Raw genomic sequence first — 23,465 nt, 5'->3', positions numbered from 1 at the left:
TAGAACCCTCTCTTTTGAACCTACTCGTAGAGTTGATGGATAATTACCCACCAATGCCACTGGTTACACAGAAAAACGATTCGCTTCTATTCTTCGAGTCCCCCCCGCACCCCCCGCGCATCTCATTTTCCCCGTACCTAGCCTCCGTCTGTCCTCTTCTCGCGAGGCCGCCGTTAGGGTTTCCGCCGCCGCCAGGCAGACAGGCGGCCGCCGTCCACCCCCATCGCCGGCCGGCCGAGCCCTGCTGCCGTTCTCCTAGCCCCGTCAGGCCGCGTAGCTCCGTCTCCCGCCACGTCTGCACGAGGCTTGCCGCAGAAGCCCCAACGCCGGAGATCCCCCGCCCGGCCGTAGAAGCTCCGCCTCCCGCCACGTCTTTGCGAGGACTGCCGCCTGCCGCAGAAGCCCCGACACTGGCCGCAGAAGCCCCGACGTCGGAGATCCCCCGCCCGGTCGCCTAGCTCCGCCTCCCTCCACGTCTGCACGAGTCCCATCGCCTGCCGCAGAAGCCCCGACGCTGGTCGCTGCCCCACGCCGCCGAAGATCCCCCGCAGGTCGCAGCCCCCCACCGACGGCCGCAGAGGCCCGCCAACAGCCGTCCGCAGAGGCCCCCCAAGGTATTGTTCCTGCTTTGTTTTTGGGATGCATGCTCTGTATCGATGCTCTGCAATTGCATGAATTGGGCTGCATGCTCTGTTATAGTGTAGTGAATGTGTGGCATGTTGATTTTAGTACCTTGCAGTCAGTGACTATCCATTCTCTGAATGAAATCAGAAGCATTGCTAGCTAAAAAATTTGCTACATGAATGAACTATTCTATGATGCAGTTCTGTCTGCTTCCATCTCTATCCAACACGTGCTCAATGCTTAGATTCTTTTCTGGATTTCTATATTACATTCATGGCTAGTTGGCTAATTGTATCTGTATCCCTGCCCCTGACCATGGGGGTTGATCTGCTGCTCTCCGGCTGGGCAATCTCTTTGAATTTGAGCTGTATTTGCATTTGACATTAGTCTTAACTGATTAGAGTCTTGGTAACAGAAATTAGGTAACTTGCCTTCTAATATGAAATTTGTGAGTTCGATAGATGTCTGAAATTGATTGGAACTCAGAGAACACTCGAGTACTGTGTATGTTGTTTGCCGAACAAGTTGGAAAAGGAAATCGGCCAAACACACACTTGAATGCACTTGGTTGTAGATGCGGGCTATCCTAATCGCCCGGGGTACTTAGCTCCATACAAGGGTGAAAGATACCACTTACCCGAGTGGCATCGAGGTATGGAACCAAATACTCCAAAAGAGAAGTTCAACCGTATACACTCATCTGTTCGTAATGTTATTGAGCGCTCATTTGGAGTATTAAAAATGAAATGGCAAATCCTTTACAAGATACCCGGTTATTCAATGGTCACACAAAAGAAGATTGTTGCTGCTACCATGGTCCTACACAATTTCATACGTGAACATGCTAGTGTTGATGTGGACTTTGCTAATTTTGATAGAGATCCTACCTACATGCCTACTATTCCGGAAAGGTACAACAAGTATGCCGTGTCTCAACATGCCTCCGATGGATCAACTTCGGAATCAAGCTTTGTGACTATGGACACCTTTCGTGATAATATGGCTACATCCATCGCCCTAGCATGGAATTAGTGCAATGATTATTGTAATAACCTTATTTTGGAACTATGAACTTATTTCGTAATTTTGGTTCTAGGCAAATGACATGTAATTTATTATTATTTTCGACTACACTGCATGTACTTTCATTTCATATTTGTGAGAAGTAGTCCAAGTCGAACCCGGGGCAAGAATGGCAATCTACCCTCAAACTCATCTTTTCTGGAGCTGGGAACACCCTCCCAGCCAAACACCATCATCAGACAGCTCCAACTCCACCTAGAGCTGGCTCCACCTGGAGTTCTGGAGTGGAGCAGCTCCACCCAGAGTTGGAGTCATGCCAAACAGGGCCTTAGTCGTGAACAAGATTACAATCGTGGTCTGAGATATCCTAAGACCAGGTAGGGTTATAAGCCACTCCTCCACTAGGTTATCATGGGAAACTAGATAAGCACACTCATGAGCTAATCTATTACATCTTCAATTAATGAAAACCAAATCAAAGGCTTCGAAGCTCCAGCTGAGATCTTCCATCTGTTGCAAAATGGGATTTGTCGGTGCAAAATGTGGCCAACAAGTAAATATTTGTAGTTTTCCTGTGCGTTGTGATCTGATGTGACCTAGCACGCGATGACACAGGATTTATACTGGTTCAGGCAACGTGCCCTATATCCAGTTTCAGTTGGTCGGTGACTTTATTCCTGAGCCAGGTGCTCAAAGTTTACTGTGGGGTTACAAACGAGTAAGGAATGAGAAGGCGGTGTAGAGGCCCGATCGGACTCTGAACCGAGTGGGAGAGAGTGACGGATGCTCAAACGTGCGCTAAGTATTGGAGCGTATGCTCTGTGTGTCGAGCTTATCAGCTGTTGAGAGCGTGTAGACTGTATAGCTGTCGAGTTCTAGAGCTGTTGAGCTGTCGTGTCCTCCCGTCCTAGGAGAGAGCGCATCCCCTTTTATAGTTGAAGGGGATGGCCTTATAAGTCAGAGAGAGTGTGTGTATATGGGCGCTGTCTAGTCTTGTTGCCCACGCCATCGGGTATGGATGGCCGCCGTCGCCCGCCATACTGTTTATGCTGCCATCGCTCACCTTACTATTCATGCTATGTTGTATCTGGTAGGCTGCACAGTGTTCACCTAGTACGGCCAACATCGGTGCCCACAACACTGTTCATGCTCTGACGCGTCTGGCAGGCTGTACAGTGTCTGTCTGACATGGCCTGATGACACCGCCCTGCAGGTGCGCAGGGCATGGTAGGGTACGGTCCTCGATATTACGATTGACTTGAGCGCCTTAACTTATCTGCTCCGCTTGCTCCCCGAGCCCACACCGAGTGGGCGTCCCCGGTCGCTCGTTCCCAGTCGTCCCCGACCGTGTCGGTCGGGAAAGAGTAGTGAGCAGAGGTCTAACGTATTCTCGGTTGGAGAAAGGGGGTCAAAGTCGGATTGCGGTCCCACCAAGGCCAGGCCTTCCGGTCGGGGCTCCGACTAGATCTCCTGGCCGAAGGTGCCGATCGGGAACCGGATCATGGTTTCGTCTTGTCATTGTCTATCTGGTCCGACGTAGACGCGCGCTGTCGCTGCGCCGCCTGCTGGGCCAAGTATTGTAGGGAAGCAGATCCATTGGGACCCCGGGTTTATGAACTCGATTGGAGCCCCCGAGCCCTTTTGGGGCTTTTGTGAAGCCATGAAGGGGTTGTTGAGTTGCCGCTTTTGAGGGCGCACAGGAGTACAATGCTAAAAGATCTCTCATAAGGAGAGAGCATCGTACATCTCGAACGGGCCCCTGTCCTGGATTTTAGATCAGAGGATGGAGAGATGGAGGAGAGCATTGTAGCGGGAGAACAAAGGATTTTGGCTCCCTTGTTTCGCTTCATGCCCCAAGGTGCGGAGCAGTCCCAGGGCTGTTCACACACACTTTTTGTGTTATTGTAAAAGTCTAGGGCTTGTGTCTTTAGCTTAGTGAAAGCTTTTATTTGCTTTGTAATTCCTGTGCCCATTGTGCCGTGGAGGCGGGCTATTATTGGAACTTTGATGTTTTCCCCTTTGGTTTGTTGTACTACGTAGGGTAACTGAGTAGGATTTAGGCGACCAGCCTCTATGTGGAAGACTAGTGAAAACCGCGGAGGCGCGCCAGAGGGATATTGGCACCCAGCCCCTAAGGAGGGGACTGGCAAAGGTCGCGGAGGCGTGTTGTGCAGACATAGGCACCCAGCCCCTAAGGAGGAGACTCGCTGGTAATCCGTTTTCCGCCAGGTGCGCGCGAGCGCACTAGGTGGGTGTAGCCCCTGAGCCTGCGGCCAACTAGGGAGTCGGTCGGAGGCTGAGCACCTTGGTACTCTTTTTTGGTGCTGTGGACTCTTGTCTCTTTCGGTCGGGCTGTTCGCCCGTGTCCATTCCGACCGCAACCTGTGCGGTCGGTCGAGTTCCTGAGTCAAGATCTGTCGGCTCAAGCCACTAGGGGCCAGTCGGGGTTGCTCGAGTTTCGTGCATCACCCTATCCACGGTTTCTGCAACTAGAGGAGTTGAGCTAACATCGCTTGCCTCGATGGCTCTAGTGACGCGCTTGCTGAGCTCACTAACGGGCATGTCCGAGTGGAATCCGGGTCCGTTGTTCATAACGGGGTCGGCATAGTCCTCATGCGGCATTCCACTGCTCCTTAACCCGCCTCCCGGCAGATGCCTGAGTCGTTTCGGAGACTGACTCAGGTGGCCCGCTGGCCTCCCCTTGATGGAGATTTTGTGGGCATGGCTCGAGGTCAAGATCGAATGAGAAGGTCGAGATGACCCTGTTCGCTTCTGAGTGGATCGGGCGAGGTCCGTTGGGGCTCATCTGTGTTTTCTCCCCTAGCTCTATTTGACGCGAGGTGGCCTCAAGCCCTTTGTGGGCCGACCTTCGAACCCTAGTTGGTCGCCGCTCACATCGAATGAGACGACTACCGCTTCGTGATGCGGCGCGAAGCATCGTGATGCAACAATTGCATATGTGATGTTTGGATGTATGGGATGAATGTATAAATGCATGCATGAGAATGGATGAATGAATGCTCATGCACTAGAAAAGTAAAATGGGGGTTGGTAAAGTTACCTCGATGGTTGGAGTGATGGGTTCGGGGAGCTCCTATCGGATATGTCTGAGTGGAATCCAGGTCCATCATTCATGATGGAGTCGGCATAACCTGCATTGGGCATCCCACTGCTCCTTACCCTTTTCTCGGCAGCTGTTCGATTGACTTCTCCTCGATGGAGATTCCATTGGTGGGCCCCTCCAAACCTTTCCTGGGAAAGCAGAGGGTCATATGTGTGCGGTTGCGCGTCATTTCCCGTGCCCGAGGTGTGGTAGTGGTGGGCCCCGCCCAGTCCACATCTCGCCAGCCAAGCGATGTTCCATCGGGCAGGCGTGTCTCGACAGCCAGGCCACGTCCCGCTGCACATCCTTTCGCATTTAAATAGGGGCGAGGAGAGGGTTTTTTTTCTCCCGTCTCTTCGCCTTACCTTCACCACCACCGCTTCCTCTTCCTTCTTCTTGCTAAGCACCTTCATGTGCTGCGGGGTTTTTAGGAGAGAGTAGAGCAGAGCGAGGGAGAGGGAAAACTTATAGATCCGCTCTTAGATCCATGGCACGATGTCGAACTAGAGGCCTTCCAACATGGATGAGGAGGTGTTGGCCGCCTTTGCTGAGAAGGGGCTGCTCCTGTCGAAGGAAGTGGCGTATTGGAGGGCTCTCGCACCAGGGGAGGTTGTTCTGCAACCCTGGGCCGATGAGGTCGTCTCCTTCCTTGCATTCCATGAGCGTGAGCTTGGGTACCCCATGCATTGGTTTCCACACAGTCTCCTCAATGAGTGGGGCCTGGAGTTGTAGCACCTCAACCCAACTAGGGTGCTGCACATCGCTAGGTTCATCATCGTCTATGAGGCCTTACTTGGGATGGAGCCACACATGGACCTCTTCTGGTGAATCTTCAGCGGGCAGGCCCTGTCTGAGGGGAAACTGCCTAGAATCACTCCGGTCGGTGGGTTTGCCCTGTAGAAGCGGCCTAAGCCATTGGTCCCCTACCTGACGTACTCCCCCAGTGACTCCAACTAGGGATGGCATGGTGAGTGGATCTACATTAGGAACACGACGGAGGCACCATTCCCGATGTTCACCAGGGAGAGGCCGGAGTGGAGGGAAAGCTGGTTGTGGGGTCCTGCTCGTTGGTAGAACACGCTGGAGATCATCAAGATAGAGCTTTGGAGGCTCGTGCGGCATGGCCTCGATGGGTTGCGGGTCTTACATACCTTCTTCCGCCATCGGGTCACCCCGTTGGCGGAGAGAACATGGCCGATGTGGGAATACTCTGGCCCAATGGATCCCGACCGTGCGTCGCTAGAGGAGTTATCAAGGGATGAAGTCTAGAGTTGTCTCAATCAGGAGTTGGGGATGATGAGTCCCTCAAAGGGATGCTCGTACCTCTCCATGCCATGAAGCTATCTAATCAGGTATACTCCTTTCCTGTGACCTTTTTCCTTTCTGTTTTGATCTTGAGATCGATTTTAAGCCACCTATTTCATAGGGTCTCATGGGGTATAAATCACAGCCACATCTTTCGAGAGGGGCAGAAAGCATGGCTCGGCAGCCGCCCAGAGGGAGGCTACGCTTGCCAAGAAGAAAAAGAAAACTGAGAAGGTCCGGAGGAGGTTTGAGAAGGAAAAGGAGATCGATCAGTGGCTCCGTAGCGGCGAGCGTTGGGAGGAAGTGGAGGAAGAGCTCGAGTCAGAAGACCCCATGGAGTTGGGCGACGACACAAGTTCCTCGGATGACGAGGGAGATGAGGGTGCTGCCATGACCTTGGTGGAGCGTTGCCCACCTGCGGCCATGTTTGTCAGCGCTGGGCGCGGTACAGAGACACGTAGTGATGCTCCTGAGTCAAGGAAACGTGCCAAGGGTGAGGATGCCACCCATGAATGGGAGGTGAAGCGGGCACGGTCACCGCACCCCCTCGGAGGCGTCGTCGACTTCATGGCCCCCTACTCCGAGTGTGGCGGATCACGTCGGTCGGTCGAGGGGACGTGATCGTTCCCCTGCGTCTTCATGGTCGATGCATGTGTGCAACCCCCAACGGGGAGATGCCCCGCCAGTTGCTCTGGTGGTTTCACCATGAGCTGGTGGTCGTGGCCGTTCATGGGCCAAACAGGTACCGGCCCACCCTTGGTTGATCCAAGGGGGCACGGGTCGCGACCCCTGAGTGATCCTCATCTAGTCAGGTCATCATCAGCTAGTAGGGGCTTCAAGGTCCTGCCACTTTCGTCTGTGTATGTATTCATGCTTCCCTTTGTTCTCATAGTTGGGTTTTTGAGTGTGACTAACCTACGCTTGTGTCTTTTTTGCAGCGCCTAGGAGCCGGTAGGGCTGGGGATCTCCCCACCTCCCGTGTGAGAAGAGTGGAGACCCAGCTTGCGGTGGGTTGCGATGAGTGAAGGGGAAGCAAGCTGGTGGTGGCGCGACCTTCCTTAATGGGGGTTGCGTCTTCCCAACAGGTTGTGAGCACAGAGGCGGCCGTGTTGGCGGCGATCCCCATGGTGTTGACAGAGGCTGGGTCGTAGGTGACTCCTGTAGTCCCTCCCCCACCAGTCATGGAGGAGGAGAGGAGGGAAATTGGGCTCCCCATCTCACCCCATGGAGGGGTGCACGGTTCGCCTGCCTAGTCAGAGTTGGAGGGAGCCGGAGGGGCCATGGCTAGGCTAGAGGTAGAATAGCCGCTGGTGAGCCATGGAGTCCTAGTGGTGGACATCCCCTTCAATGGTGAGGAAGACACCGGGGTGGAGCCGCCAGCCATCCCGCCGTCCTGGGAGTTGGTGATGATCTGGTCGTCGCTTGATGCTATGATGGCTGGATCTTCTAGCGGGTCAGGGTGACCTGTGAGCTAGTGTGGCCTTGCCCCAGCGAGCCAGGAAAGGCCTGGTTCATCCTTCGTGATGAGGAGGAGGTGAAGCTTTGGCACCTGCTAAGGGAGAGAGGACTACCAATGGAGTCCGATCTTGCCCTTACCAAGGCAAGCTCAAGGAGGCCTTAGAGAGGGTTGAGCTCGTCCATCAGGCCATGACTGTCAACCTGCCATGCATTACAGAGGTAAGTTTTCTGCCTTCCTTGTGTTGTCTTTGATTCCTTGGCATTTAAACGGTTGTCTCAGCACCCCTGCTTCTTGTCTCGTAGGACCTAGAGATGATGTCGATCCACAAGTCCTGGTTTCTCTAGGAGGAGCATGATCAGATGGAGCAAGAAGCAGTGGCGTTGTGGTGGGTCAAGAAGCTCAGGCACAAGCTAGTGTCCACCTGCCATGAGTCCCAAGACTGGGCGACCGAGGCGACAGGAGCACAGGTGGTGGAGGTGCGTGTGGTCGAGCGGGCGACTACTGCCGAGCAGAAACTCGACACGGTGAAGGCCCACTTGGTGGAGACCGAGATGGCACTTAGGAGGTCCCTAGAGGCTCTGGAAGCGGAGCGAAAGGCCCGGTCGGACGCTGAGCGGGAGGTCGTCATGCTCTAGGGGTAGATGCTTAGGGCAGAGGAGTCGAACACTCAGCTACTCAAGAGGGTGACCAATCAAGAGGAAGGGCTTTCCATTCTTGAAAGCACCCACCTCGGTACGTACCTATTCTGCCCTCGGTTGATGCCTTGAATTTTTCTTTTCCTCGCTCCAAAATTTGTCATCTGTTTCTAGAACTGGGTGGAAAGATCGGCTCTCTGGAGCAAGAGCTGGAGATGGTCAAAGCGGCGGTCGGTCAGAGCATGAAGGCGCTAGCCTAGTCCCTTGAGGAGCGACGTGCTCTCGAGGGAGAGCTCGGCTAGCTTCATAGCATTGCATAGGTGGTGGTCTCCGAGGTGTTTAGGTCAGGTCCGAGCACCTGTACGCCCGCCGTCTAGCTGGCGGAGGTCCCGAATGAAGTTCGGGCGCTCATCTCTGACAGCATGTTCTATGGGATGTCAGGGGTGCTGACCTCGGTGGCAACCCACTACCCTAATCTTGACTTTGTGGCCATCTACAGAGGATATGCCAACGGGTGGAGCGCTGACAAGATCTGGGGGAAAGTTTGGTGTCGCACGCACAGGTGGTCGCTGAGCAGGTCATTGTGTAGTGGGCGATGGAGGCTCACCATTCGACCGTGGCCACAGATGTGCGCTGGGAAGACGTCGTCCAACCTATAGAGGTAGCGGGGGCCGGGTCGGAGGCGAGCGTTGTCCTATCCCAAACCGAGCCAAACGTTGTCCCGACCACAGCCAAGCCGAGCACCGTCGTCCAGACCTCAACCGAGCTGCCTTCGTCCTTGCCAACCGCACCGTCAACCGACCCTGTCAGAGGGCCATAATAGAGTTAGAGTATAAATAGCCAGTTTATGTAAAAGATGAATTCATGGGGGAGCCCCCGTGTGAACAATTTTACATTCGTGAATATTTTAAGTTCATTTTGTGATGAAATCACTCATGAGGGGAAGCTTGTCCCATCCACCCTTGTTTTTATCCTTGTGTAGCTTTGTTTTTTGTCCTTTCTTTTTCACACCTGCCTGTTGACCCGTAGGGTGCAACCTTAAGAACCTAGGCATGGCCTGCGAGGCTCAGCTACTCATAACTGTAGGTCATGGCGGGGTGTGATCGATCGGGAGGCTAAAGCACAAGTTACGTAGGATAATCAAATGAACGAGATGCCCTTTCGTTTGGGCGACGCCCTTTTGTTTGGGCGAAAAGTGTTACTACATGATAGTTAAAAATGATAGTAAAAAAGGGGGTGGTATCACACCCCCGTGGAGCCCCTGAGCGACCTAGGCCGAGAGTGCTCAGGCTGGGGCGCTATAGGAGCAAGCATTGAATGGAAATAAACGGTAAGACCGAGCTTTAGGGAAAGAAACGATGTAACTGTTCGATGTTCCATATGTTGGTGAGAATGTTATCGTTGTCGTCCTTTAGCCGGTAGGTGCCTGGTCAGATCACCTCGGCCACCGCGTATGGTCCTTCCCATGGTGGAGAGAGCTTATGTTTGTCCTTGGTTGACTAGGTCCTCCGGAGTACGAGATCACCGACCTCGAGGATCCTCCTCTGATTTTTCTTTCATGATACATGCAGAGAGTTTGCTGGTAACGAGCGGAGTGGATGACGGTCATCTCATGAGCCTCCTCGAGCAAGTCGACCGCATCCTGCTGAGCCTCCATGGCTCGGTCTTGGTCAAAGGCCTTTACTCTTGAGGCGCCGTGATCGAGGTCGGATGTCAACACTGCTTTGGCTCTGTATGCCAGGAAGAAAGGGGTGAACCCCGTGGACCAGTTTGGGGTCGTTCTTAGGCTCTAGAGGATTGCTGGGACCTCTACAACCCATCGCTCGGCATACTTTTTGAGTCGGTCGAAGATGTGGGGCTTGAGTCCTTGGTGGACCATGTCATCGGCCCGCTCGACCTGACCATTAGTACATGGGTGTCCGACCGAGGCCTAATCGATCCTGATGCCGTATCCATCACAGAAGTCCATGAACTTCTTTCCGGTGAAGTTTGTTCCATGGTCGGTGATGATACAGTTATGGACACCAAACCGATAGATGATGTCGAGGAAGAACTTGACTACCTCTTTCGAGCGGATATTGGTGATGGGTTTCACCTCTATCCACTTGGTGAACTTGTCCACCACCACGAGTAGGTGAGTGAAGCCACCCGAGGCCTTTTTGAGGGGTCCGACCATGTCGAGGCCCCAGACCATGAATGGCCAGGTGATGGGGATGGTCTAAAGCTCCTGTGCCGGCAGGTGAGTTTGTTTCCCCTAGTCGGTTGGGATGCACTTCATGAGCACTCCCGACGGACTTCGCTTGTAAAGTCCGTTACTAATGGCGACGAATGTCTTGGCACATTGAGCGATTCTTCATGCTTCAGTCCTTTCCGGTGGGTGAACCTCCTCGATGAGGTAGGCGAGCAGTGGTGCACTCCAGTTGGACGGATTGAGTGCCATCACGGCGATGTCGCCGGGCGATGTTGCCATGGTGGCACCAAGGTTAGAGCCCCCGAGTGCTCGGTTGGGTTCGGGGCACATTGGGGGATCAAAGCCCCCTAGTGCCAGATTGGTGTTGGAGTGTGTCTGGGTTGGATCCTCTCGGATGCGGGTAGATGGCTTGTGGAGGTCATTGACAAAGACCCCATCGGCGGGCGGTTCCCATCTGCCACCAATTTTGTGAGGAAGTCGACGACAGTGTTGTCCTTTCGAGGGACATGATGCAGTTCAATCCCTTAGAACTTGTCCTCAAGCTTGCACACCTCCTAGCAGTATGCTGCCATGAGAGGGCTCTTATAGGAGGACTCCTTCATGACTTGGTTGATGTTCAACTCTGAGTCACTGTGGACATACAGCCATGTGGCGCCGAGCTTGATGGTGATGCGTAGTCCATTAATGAGGGCCTCATATTCTGTGGCATTGTTCGAGGCTAAAAAATGGAGATAGATCACATAGCGGAGCCTGCTCCCATCCGGGGAGATCAGAACCACTCTAGCCTCTAAGCCGAGCGCCATGACTGGCCCATCGAAGTACATCGTCCAATACTCATGGGTGACGTCCGAGGTCGGGAGCTAGACTTCCGTCTGTTCGGTGATGAAGTCGGCAAGAGCCTGAGACTTAATAGCAGTGCGAGGGACATACCTGATGTCATGGCCTATGAACTCGAGAGCCCACTTGGAGATTTGGCCAGTGGCATCGCAGATATGGATGACCTCCTCGAGTGGGTATGAGGTGACGACCATGACCTCATGGTCAATGAAGTAGTGCAGGAGCTTCTGGGTCACCATCAGCATAGTGTACAAAAGCTTCTGAACCTAGGGGTAGCGAATTTTGGCATCGGTGAGTACCTCACAGATGAAGTACATCGGTCGTTGGACCTTTAGGGGGTGTCCTAGCTCCTTCCTCTAGATGACAAGGGCGGCGCTCACAATGTGGTTGCTTACCGCGATGTAGAGGAGGAGGGATTCTCCCCGTTCGGGAGCGACGAGGATTGGGACCGACGTTAGTGATGCTTTGAGGCTTTCCAAAGCCTACTGTGCCTCCTTTGTCTAGACAAATGCATATGTCTTCTTGAGAAGTTTGTAGAGAGGCATCCCCTATTCGCCTAGTCGGGAGATGAACCGACTCAGGGCGGCCAAATAGCCGGTGAGCCTCTGTACGCCCTTGACATTGCATATAGGGCCCATGTTGGAGATGGCCATGATTTTTTAGGGTTGGCTTCGATGCCGTACTCGGACATGATGTATCCGAGTAGCTTCCCCTTTGGAACCTCAAAAACACATTTGTTGGGATTCAATTTGATGCTGAACCTTCAGAGGTTCGCGAATGTGGCGGCCAAGTTTGCGATCAGGTCACTAGCCTAAGCCATTTTCACCACTATGTCATCTACATAGACGTCGATTGTTGGTTTTGGCCGCTTGACTTGGTCAGGTTGGTCAAGCGGGTCGATTTCGTTGGTGAAGCATCGCTGCATGCACCATTGATAGGTGGCGCCAGCGTCGTTCAGACCAAAAGGCATGGTTACATAATAGTACAAACCATATGGGGTGATGAATGAAGTCGCGACCTGGTCGAACTCTTTCATCGTGATCTGGTGGTAGCCTGAGTAGGCATCCAGGAAGGAGAGGAATTTGCACCCGGAGGTGGAGTCGACTATCTGATCTATGTGTGGTAAAGGGAAGTGGTCTTTTGGGCATGCCTTGTTGAGGCCAGTATAGTCAACACACATTCTCCATTTCCCATTCTTCTTTTTCACAAGAACAGAATTAGCTAACCAGTCGGAGTGGTATACCTCTTTGATGAATCTGGCTGCTAGAAGTTTGGTGATCTCCTCGTCTATGGCCCTGCGCCTCTTGTTTTCAAAGCAAAGCAGGCATTGATTGGCGGGCTTTGAGCCCAGGATGACACGTGCTCAGCGACCTCCCTCAGTATGCCTGACATGTCAAAAGGCTTCCACACGAAGACATCGCGATTTGCACATAAGAAGTTAGCGAGCTCGCTTTCCTATTTGGCTAGGAGCTTGGTCTCGATCCGCACCATCTTGGTTGGGTTGCTAGGGTTGATCTCCACCACCTTGGTTTCCTCGGTCGGATGGAAGGTGCTTGAGGAGGTTTGCTTGTTACGGTCGGGGACTGCTGGAGTCATCGAATTCCCAAGCTCTGGGAGCTTGGTGGAGTTGATGATGGCAGTGGTGAGCTCGTAATGCTCGCAGTAGCACATGTAGGCATGCGAGAAGGTGCTACTTATGGTGATGACGCCGTTTGGCCCTAGCATCTTCAGCTTTAAGTAGGTGTAGTTGGGGATCGCCATGAACTTGGCGTAGCATGGCCACCCCAAGATGGCATGGTAGGACTCTGGAAAGTTGACTACGTTGAAGGTTATGACCTCCAAGTGGAAGCTGGCACGGTTGCCAAATGTGATAGGCAGGTCGATCTACCCGAGTGGGTATGCCTGCATCCCCAGGATCACCCCATGGAAGGGAGAGCTCACTAGGCGGAGCTTCGATAGGGGGATGCGCATGGCGTCGAGGGTGTCGACGTAGAGAATGTTGAGGCCGCTGCCTCCATCCATCAGCACCTTGGTGAGGCGCTTCTTGCGGATGATGGGGTCGACGATGAGTGGGTAGCGACCTGGTCGGGCGACGTGGGAAGGATGGTCTCTCTGATCAAAAGTGATCGGGGAGTCCGACCAGCTAAGGAAAGAGGGGATGGCCGACTCAGCGACGCATGCCTCTCTATAGCGTACCTTGTGCTGGCGCTTGGAGTGGATGGCATCGGATCCCCCAAAGATCATAAGGCATTCCTCGGGGTCAAGGAAGTCGTCTTCATCCTTGCCCGCCGTGCCTCCTTTCTTGGCTGCCTCCTCCTTGCCTTTACCTTTCTTTGGCTTGATGGCTTGCCGCAGGAAGCGCTTGATGAGCTCGTAGTCCTTGTAGAGGTGTTTGACGAGATAGGCGTGGTTGGTGCATGGACTCTCCATGAGCTTGTCAAAGTGGTCAGGCTGGCCCTGCTGGGGCTGCTTGCCCGCGTGGTCAGTCGCGCTGACCAAAGCTGGGTTGGCCGGTCGGCGCCGATCCTTCTTATTTATCTTGCCCTTTTGTGTGGAGGGGCACTCGTCTTGGTCCTCACGCTTGGCCTTGCCCTTATCCTGACCGCTGCTGAAGACCACCGTGACCACCTCCTCGCTGGAGGCGTGGTTCGTGGCGATGTCGAGCAAGTCATGGGTGGTATGGGGCTTCACATAGCCGAGCTTGTGGATCAGGGACTTGTAGGTTGTCCCAGAGAGGAATGCGCTGATGATGTCCACGTCGACGACATTAGGAAGGGAGTTGTACTGCTTTGAGAACCTATGGATGTAATCCCATAGGAACTCGTTGGGCTCCTACTGGCAGCTCTTGAGGTCCTAGGAATTCCTAGGATGGACATATGTCCCCTAGAAATTTCCGACGAAGACCCTCTTGAGATCCGCCTAGTCGCGGATGCTGTCGGGCAGAAGGAATTCGAGCCATGCTCGAAAATGCTCCCCCATGCAGATGGGGAGGTACTAGATGACAAAGTAGTCATCATCCACTCCTCTGGTTTGGTAGGTGAGCCATAAGTCTTCAAGCCATATACCGAGGTTCGTCTCCCCGGTGTACCTGGCGATGTTGGTGGGTGATCGAAAGCGCTGTGAGAACAATGCTTTCTGGATGCGGCGACCAAAGGCCCATGGCCCTGGGCCGTCCAGGCTAGGCCTCCAGTCATTCGGTTGGTTGCCATGCCTAGGGTGCATGTCCTCGCACTCCTCAATAGTCAGGCCAGGGCCCACGCCGCCTACTCTTGCCGCCATTCAATGGATGTCATCATCGTGCCAGGCGTGGCATTGATTGTTAATGACGCTTCGAGCGTCACGGTTCGGCCTGAGCCATTCGTGCACAAGTGGTCGGTGTGGAGTGGGCGTCGGGTTGGGCTATGGCGCAACCATGGCCTCCTGCTCCATGCTTGGCAACTGCTATGGTGAGTGGACAAAGTGATTCAACGGGTGTGGCCCCAGTCCCCTAGCTAGGCAAGAGGCTGTGTGCTGGTGTCACGACATGGAGCTTTCCGCCTACTGAACGACGGTGGTCTCCACCAGCACCCGGAGGTTCTAGTGGATCGCCTGCTCCTAAGGGTCGGTAGGCTTAGGGAGGCCACGTAGAAGCATCGCCATAGCAGCGATGTTCTGGCCAGCCCAAGCAAACCGAGGGGGATCGTCCCCTCCGTCTAGGAAGTTATGCTAGACCTAACGAGCATGACCCCGAGCGTCGCTTTCTTGGTTACGCGCATGTGGCGTAGCATGATGCGCTGGGCGCGCCGACGTAGGTGGTGACTGGCTCTGACACCTTTGTCGTAACTCCTCATCATGCTCCTTCGCACACGCTAGGGACTACACATGGGGGTCTAGAGGAGTGTGAGTATGTAGAGACTTCACTACCTCCAGTGCCTGTCCTATGGCATCTGCCATGGCGCACTCCTAGGATAGAGGGTGGCTAGGTGCCATGACATCGCCGATGCTAGAGCTGTTGCTTTCGACCTTGCCATCGACGAGGTCGTGGAAGGAGGTGGGAGCGTGAGAGGGGGCGGTGTCAGCATCCTTTGGAGCCCCCATGCGTAGGCGTCCACGAGGGACGCGAAGCCGTAGGGGGACCGATTGCACAGTGGTCACGGTCGGGACAATGGGTTCCCTCCAGAGAGTTGGTGGAAGGTGTTAAACAGTGAGTAAATAACAATATGTACATCACTCCCCGTGGGGTTTGAGCCCAGCATGGGCTCGAAGCGAAGCACGGGTGTCTCGTCATTGAGATCGTCGAGTGGCCCGGGGCCGGTGGAGGGTGCTCCTCTAGTGGATGCCGGGACGAGCGCCTCCTCGCAGAGGCGGAGTACGCCGAGCTGGTCAGCGATGAAGTCTAGACTCCCGAAGAGGAAGGTCTGGAGTGGCACGAAGACAGGAGGAGCCCACATCCAAGCAAGTGGGAGCGTGGGAAACTCCAGCGAGCCGAAGCGAATTGTATCGCTCGGGCCTGCCATGCCAAAGATGATGGAAAGGTCGGCCATCCTATGACCAAAAGCATGAATGCACGGCGTCTCTCCCCACAGACGGCGCCAACTGTCGGTGCAAAATGTGGCCAACAAGTAAACATTTGCAGTTTTACCGTGCATTGTGATCGGATATGGCCTAGCTGGCGATGATATGGGATTTATACTGGTTCAAGCAACGTGCCCTACATCCAGTTTTAGTCGATCAATGACTTTATTCTTGAGCCTAGGTGCTTGAAGTTTGCTATGGGGTTACAAACGAGTAAGGAATGAGAAGGGGGGTGTTAGAGGCCCGGTCGAACTCTGAACCGAGTGGGAGAGAGTGATGGATTCTCAAACGTGCGTTAAGTATCGGAGCGTATGCTCTGTGTGTCCAAGCTTATCAGCTGTTGAGTGCGTGTAGACTATGTAGCTGTTGAGTTGAAGAGCTATTGAGCTATCATGTCCTCAAGTCCTCCCATCCTAAGATAGAGCGCATCCTCTTTTATAGTTGAAGGGGGTGGCCTTAGATGTCAGAGAGAGAGTGTGTATACGGGCGCTGCCTAGTCTTGTTCCCTACGCCATCGGGTACGGGATGGCCACTGTCGCCTGCCATACTATTTACGCCACCATCGCCCACCTTACAGTTCATCCTCTGTTGTATCTGGTAGACTGCACAGTGTTCATTTGGTACGACAAACATCGGCGCCCACAATACTATTTATGCTCTGACGCGTTTGGCAGGCGGTACAGGCGCCCACAATACTGTTTATGCTCTGACGTGTCTAACAGGCTGTACAGTGTCCATCTGACATGGCCCGATGGCACCGTGCTGCAGGTGTGCAGGGCATGGCAGCGTACGGTCCTCGGTATTACAGTTGACTTGAGCGCCTTACCTTATCTACTACGCCAGCTCCTCGGGCCCACACCGAGCGGGCATCCCCGGTTGCTCATTCCCAGTCGGCCCCGACCGTGTCGATAGGGAAAGAGCAGCAAGAAGAGGTCTGGTGTATCCTCAGTCAGAGAAAGGGGGTCAGAGTCGGACTGTGGTCCCACCATGGCCAGGCCTTCTGATCGGGGCTCTAACCAAATCTCCTGGCCAAAGGTGCCGGTCGGGGACTAGATCATGGTCTCGGCCTGTCATTGTGTATCTGAGCTGGCCCAGACGCGCGCTATCGCAGCGCCGCCTGCTGGGCCAAGTATTGCAGGGAAGCGGGTCCATTGGGGACCCTAGGTTTACGGATTAATCTCAGATTTTTTGGCTTGTGCGGTTCGTCCATAGATTGATGAGAACTTGGCAGTCCGTCTCTAGCTGTAGCTTCCGCACGCCCCGCGTCCACGCAAATGTTAGGCCATCCCTGCATGCCATCACTTCTGCCATGAGCACGTTCAAGCAGTGATCATACTAGGGTGCCTTTCCTTCATACGTTCTTCCATTTTCATCACGGAGTACCACACCAGTGGCCGCGTTCTGGTTCCCGGCATGGAAGGATGCATCCACATTACATTTAAACCATCCCGGAGGCGGCTTTTGTTAGGAACGCTGATTGTTTGCCATGGCTGCAGCAGGCTTGGCTGGATGGAGTATCTGCCACAAATCAAAAGTAGTGTCAGTAGCCCACTGAACTGCAACCTTCACCATGTCGCTTTTTGTTCCTAGACATCAACAGAGACCACATCCCGCATAAGACAACTGTTGCGCTCTTTGATGGGAACACATCAGGATCAACTAGGTCTCTGGCCCAAGTGATAGGGTGTAGCTGTGGCACCTTGACTCCAGTCATCATTCTCACTTGCGCCCAGAAGTCTTTTGCCACCGTACAGTCAAGCAAAGCATGCTTGATGAACTCAACCTCCGCTCGACATACCTCACAGTTTGCCATCGGTTTAATGTGCCGATGATGAAGAACTCCTCTTGTAGGTAGATATCCATTCACCACCCGCCACCAAAAGACACGAACCTTAGGAGGCACATAGAGTCTCCAGATCCTCATCCATGTTGGGTCACCCAAAACTGACACCTGGTCCATCTCCCTATGTTGGCAATGATCATCAAAGAGGAGTCGATATGCCAATCGAACCATGTATAGACCATGTCTTTCCGGTTCCCAAGCCCATCCATCCGGCACGGTGCCCTTTGCTGGTGTACTCAAAATAGCGTGGGCATCGACCGCGGCAAAGCTTTGTTTGATGAATTCCACATTCCAAGCCTCGCTCAGTGTCATGAGATTAGCCACGACTTGCACCTGTGGGTTCTCAGGGGCAACAATCGGTCTCCCCTCAAAGTGGTCTAGGATCCACCGATCTTGCCATGTTCGGGTTGTACTGCCATCACCAATCCTTTGAATGAGGCCTTTATACAAAACCTCTCTACCAGCCAGGATTGGTCGCCAAGTTTGGCTAGCATGTTTCTTCCTAGTTGCTGACAGAAATTCAGAGTCATGGTAGTAGCGTCCCTTTAGAACTCATGCACATAGTGAATTGGAGTTCTCGATCAAACGCCACACTTGCTTCCCTAGCATAGCAAGGTTGAAATATCTCAGATCCCTGAATCCCATGCCTCCCATAGGCTTAGGCCTTGTCAATAGTTCCCATCGCTGCCAGTGAATGCATCTACTGTCAGCCGAACTTCCCCATCAATAATTCAAGATCACAGTCTTCATCTTTTGACAAGTATCCTTTGGGAGCAAGAAACAACTCATCGGGTAAGTGGGCACAGCCTGAGCAACAGACTTCAGCATGACCTCCCGGCTGGCGCAGCTATCTTCACGGCCACTCCACACTACCGGAGACTGTGTAGTTACCGAGTGCCCCGACAATTACCGAGTGTTAAAAGTTGGGGCACTCGGAAAACAGTACTTACCGAGTGCCACCACTCGGAAAACATAAACACCCGGTAGTCGACTGCTTTACCGAGTCAGCACACTCGGTAACTTCAGACACTCGGTAAAACTACAAGTTTACCGAAGGGGCGCACTTGTTAAAAACAGTCAATCGGTATTGAGGTGCCACGTCACCTAGGATAGCACCGTGCGCCAAACGGCGTCACGGCATGACATGTTTGCCGAGTGTTTGAGCATACACTCGGCAAACATCACGGTAACAACAGCTCCGCCCATCAAGCGCTCATAGCAAATAAAAAAGACCGAAAATGTTTACCGAGTGTCACACTCGGTAGAAGTATTTGCACTCGGTAATAATGAAGTTTTACCGAGTGTAAGTTCACAACACTCGGTAAACACTATCTTTTACCGAGTGTATTGGCGCAACACTCGGTAAAATTCAACCAAATTTCTTGTTTTTCCCTTCATTCTTTTTCCTCTATCCACATATGATATTTAGTACTCCATTCCAAAATATAGTGTTTATTTCGATTTATTTACTATATTTCACAAAAATTTCATTCTTTATGAAAATTAGGTACATATCGTGTAAATTTAATTGTAATAATTAAAATCGAACTCGATAAATCACGAGATTGGAAGAATTAACATTGAAGCATACATCTATGTTATAGAAAAATTTTCATAACGTTTCGGAAGTATTTTTACATTCGTCGCTGCCGAACCGGTGCATCTCCCAAAGAGACGCTAAACATTCACAATGACGAGTAGGATTTCTATTAAGAGTGAAATTCAACATTATGATTTGAACTTAGAATTTTTTAGATAGTAAATAGATGACATGAAATAGTTCATGTGAAAGTTTGGTGAATTTTAGGATTAAATTGGCATTTTTTTCTTTTTTGTTTTGCATGAAATAATGGATACTTTTACCGAGTGTGACCTCAAACACTCGGTAAAGGTTAGCCATGGCCCACCTATCTGCCATAGTGGGCTGCCATGCTTCTGTTTACCGAGTGCCGTAGATCTGGGCACTCGGTAAACATGTACCAGGCCCACATTGCATTGGGCTGCGGTGCTTCTGTTTACCGAGTGCCGTAGATCTGGGCACTCGGTAAACATGTACCAGGCCGCGAGACTCCGACTCGCCTCGCCCTCCACCCGAGACTCCGACTCGCCCTCCACCCGAGACTCCCGCGACTCGCCCTCCACCCGAGACTCCGACTCACCTCACGCGCCGCCGCCGTCCACCCGCGACTCGCCTTGCCATCTCCCACCTGGCCCTCCACCCGCGACTCGCCTCACGCGCCGCCGCCGTCCACCCGCAACTCGCCTCACGCGCCGTCCCGTGACTCGCCTCACGCCTCGCCTCCAGCTTCATCCACGGACGTCGCCCGCCCACCCGCCCGCCGTCGGCCGGACGCCTGGCCGCCCCCGCGTCATCCGCAGGCCGGGAAGAAGGCCGTCCGCCCCAGCGATCATCAGGTCAGTTCAGTTCCAAGACTCCATCTTCTACCTCCTGTCATTGCCAGCAGCCCACGAGGCCGCAGCCGCGCCGGGCAGCATCCACGCTAGCGGCAGGCTGGGGCTGGGGCACGCAAGCCTGCGATGGACAGAGGAGATGAGAGCGCGAGGTAGAGCCCGTTACGGATAGTTCCACTCGCTAATTGATCTTCAAACGATTTACAGTTCATGATCTGCCCTTTATTTTATATGATGATTCCATTCTCGGTTGTCTCCGTGTTAATGTCTGTATTTGAATTAACTTTAACCAAGTGTTACATATACAAATGGAAAAAAAGAGGGGCAAAAATTCATTTCATGCTTGCATTTTGTTAGCAGGGAAAAGAAGGGCAGATCAGCGGGGTGCTGCAAGAAGCTTACACGCCGTTGACGGGGCAGCAGCATGTGCTCGGTGACGACGGTGCCGCCACGGACGAGCGGGCCAGCTGGGAGCGGTGGGTGCCGCAGATGCTTTAGGCGGCAGACATTGCTCGTCCTGTCTGGTGAGCTTCACGGGGAAGAGAGTGGTGTTCCTCATCAAGCAGCTCAAGTCCGGCATACTCGTGTCTGGTGAGCATTGCTCCTCCTCGTGGGGCGTTTTAATTTATGTCCTATATACACTTCCATGGTTTGTATCTTTTTAATGAAATAGAGCTGAGAGTGCCAAATATGTCAGGGTATGGCTAACAGATATGATTTCATATATGGATCGTGTAACTTCTGAGAGATTGGGCTTGTTTCAGCTGACCTTGCACTCAGTTTGTGATCAAATATGATTTCAGTTTCAGCAGAAATCTGCACTTTCAATACCATACATACATTAGGGCTTTAATAGTATGAGTGACAATTTTGCATATCAACAAAAATTTCGCAATGCCATAATGTTTTGGACTTCTCACTATGTCTGTTCGGTTCGTTCTGTGTGAACTGTGAGAGGTATGATTATGAAGAACTTAGGATGGCTGTAAACAGTTTCATCTGTAGGACTGTAACCCAAAAATTTATATTGTGTTAGAATTCAATTTATGTTCTAGCCAACTCTTTTTTTCTTTTTGCATCTACATATGGTATCATGCTTTCTGTACATGTCATTCTTTTTGTTAGTTATCCTCATGTTGCTGCATATGTATATGTGTTGTGATAATAATTTTCATAAGCATACATGTTTATATATTGGTTGTCTTTCTGTCCAAAATATATGGAAATTATCCAATCTTTTGTTAATTTTTTTCCACATGATCCAGTCCAAGTTTCTCATGCTATCAACAAATATGTACCTATCTCATCAACATGTATTCCACTTGCTAAATATATCACTCCTGTTGTCCAAAATCTTTGAACAATCTATTCATTAGTAACTAGGGCTTGTCATCGGTGATTTGTTTGTGGTAGTGTCAAGCCATGTGACCTATAGTGCTGCGACAGAACCTAGCGCCCCTTTGTGTGCTAGCCACATGGTTGTGCTGCTAGGCGCGCGCTGGTGCTCGAGTATATGGTTGAGACACGCTACAAAACCTGCTGATGCTCTACCTCAATCTTTGATAAATCTTGCTAGTGATGTTGTGTGCTACAAAAAAATTGGTTCCATGTATTCCTCCATCTACAAGTGACATAGCGGCCTTTGAACCTTAGGTAAAATCTCATCATCCAATCTAGCAAACATCTTCTATGTGAATCGACCAAGAACATGAATGTCTCTTTATCATCTCATATGGTTTTTCTCTAGCACTACTACTCTATTGCTCTAAACTACAATATCGTCTATATGTTAGGATGGATGACCGTCAGTGGATGTACACTGGCTATCAGAAGAGGGGTCAATACACAAATGAATGGATTGAGAAGGCCAATGATTTCATGACGAAGGCATTTGCAAACGGACGGCGACATGCCTGGTGTCCCTGTAGGAAGTGTAAGAATAAGGCAATGAAAACATATGAGGAGATGACTAAAGATCTTGTCAACAATGGATTTGTAGAGAACTATACCCGGTGGACCATGCATGGTGAACGCCATCGTGCGAGAGAAGAGGTCATGAGACAACGGATCGAGGAGTTTGATTCTGAAGCCGGGGTGGCAGAAATGTTAAATGACCATGACATGGCTTTCGATGAAGGAAGTGCAGAGCAGGAGCCAGAGCAAACTGCAAAGGCATTTTACGCCATGTTGGATGCGGCACAACAACCCCTTCACGGGCGCACCAATGTTTCTAAACTAGATGCCATTGCACGTCTAATGGCTGTGAAGTCCCAGTTTAGCTGGAGTAGAGAATCCTTCGATCAACTGTTGACAGTAGTTGGCACCCTACTTTCGGATGATCACGTTCTGCCAAAGAACACGTATGAGTCAAATAAAATCCTTCGTGCACTCAAGATGTCGTACGAGCAGATACATGCTTGTCCGAACGGATGCATCTTATTCAGGGGAGAAGATGCTGACGATAAGTATTGTCCGAAGTGTAAGGCATCTAGGTACATTGAGTTAGAATCTGGTGATGGTCGGAAGACGCAAACAAAAGTCGGCGCAAAGATCCTGAGGTACCTTCCTTTCATACCGAGGATCCAACGGCTTTTCATGAGCGAGGAATCCGCAAAACAGATGACGTGGCACAAAACTGGACGCCGATACACTGACAAGATGATACATCCGTCCGATGGTGAATCATGGAAAAGCTTCGATCGGAAGCATACCGACAAAGCTGATGAGGCTCGTAATGTACGCATTGCACTGGCAACTGATGGGTTCAATCCTTATGGAATGGGTTCTTCACCATACACATGTTGGCCCGTATTCGTCATCCTTCTCAACCTCCCACCTGGCGTCGCCTTTCAACGGCAAAATATTTTCTTGTCACTTATAATTCCAGGACACCCGGGGGCTAATATGAGTGTGTACATGGAGCCTTTGATAGACGATTTGGTCCGTGCATGGGACGAAGGGGTAGTGACATACGACCGATTCACAAAGACAAACTTCAGAATGCATATTTGGTACCATTATTCCATGCATGACTTCCTGGCTTATGGGTTATTTTGTGGCTGGTGTGTTCACATGAAGATGCCATGCCCGATATGCAAGTCAGCTATGGAGTTCTTTCGGTTGGAGAAGGGGGCAAGTTTTCTTCGTTTGACAAACATCGACAATTCCTCCCTCTTGACCACCCATTCAGGAGAGACAAGAAGAACTTTCGAAAAGGTGTCACAGTGGAAGACTCTGCACCGAAAATGATGACAGGTGCCCAGGTTCTTGAGATGTTAGATGGTCTTGTGGTCGACAATGAAAAGGGGGGCTTCATGGGATACGGAAAAGAGCATGCCTGGATACACAAGTCGTGCTTGTGGAAGCTTCCTTACTTTAAGGACCTCCTTCTTCTACATAACATTGATGTAATGCACACTGAAAAGAATTTCGCCGAGGCGGTCCTTCACACAATCATGGACTGGGAAAAGTCAAAGGAC

At 52.0% G+C, this 23,465-nt stretch overlaps 1 protein-coding gene across 1 annotated transcript; it reads left to right on the top strand.

The window, feature by feature from the left end:
- Positions 1–1,182: 1,182 nt before the first annotated feature.
- On the top strand, positions 1,183–1,656 carry LOC136531493 (uncharacterized). The gene has a single exon (XM_066524139.1). It carries the CDS (start codon positions 1,183–1,185, stop codon positions 1,654–1,656), a length of 474 nt encoding a protein of 157 aa, XP_066380236.1.
- Positions 1,657–23,465: the final 21,809 nt, after the last annotated feature.

This window comes from Miscanthus floridulus, unplaced genomic scaffold (assembly GCF_019320115.1).
Source record: "Miscanthus floridulus cultivar M001 unplaced genomic scaffold, ASM1932011v1 fs_364_2_3, whole genome shotgun sequence".
In the NCBI taxonomy this organism is placed as follows: Eukaryota; Viridiplantae; Streptophyta; class Magnoliopsida; order Poales; family Poaceae; genus Miscanthus; species Miscanthus floridulus.
The sequence above is the reverse complement of the archived record's forward strand: the minus strand, read 5'-3'. Positions and strand labels throughout refer to the sequence as shown.

Bases quoted from the DNA above. Each gene is read 5' to 3' on its own strand.
- LOC136531493 (XM_066524139.1), top strand. From the start codon at position 1,183: ATGCACTTGGTTGTAGATGCGGGCTATCCTAATCGCCCGGGGTACTTA.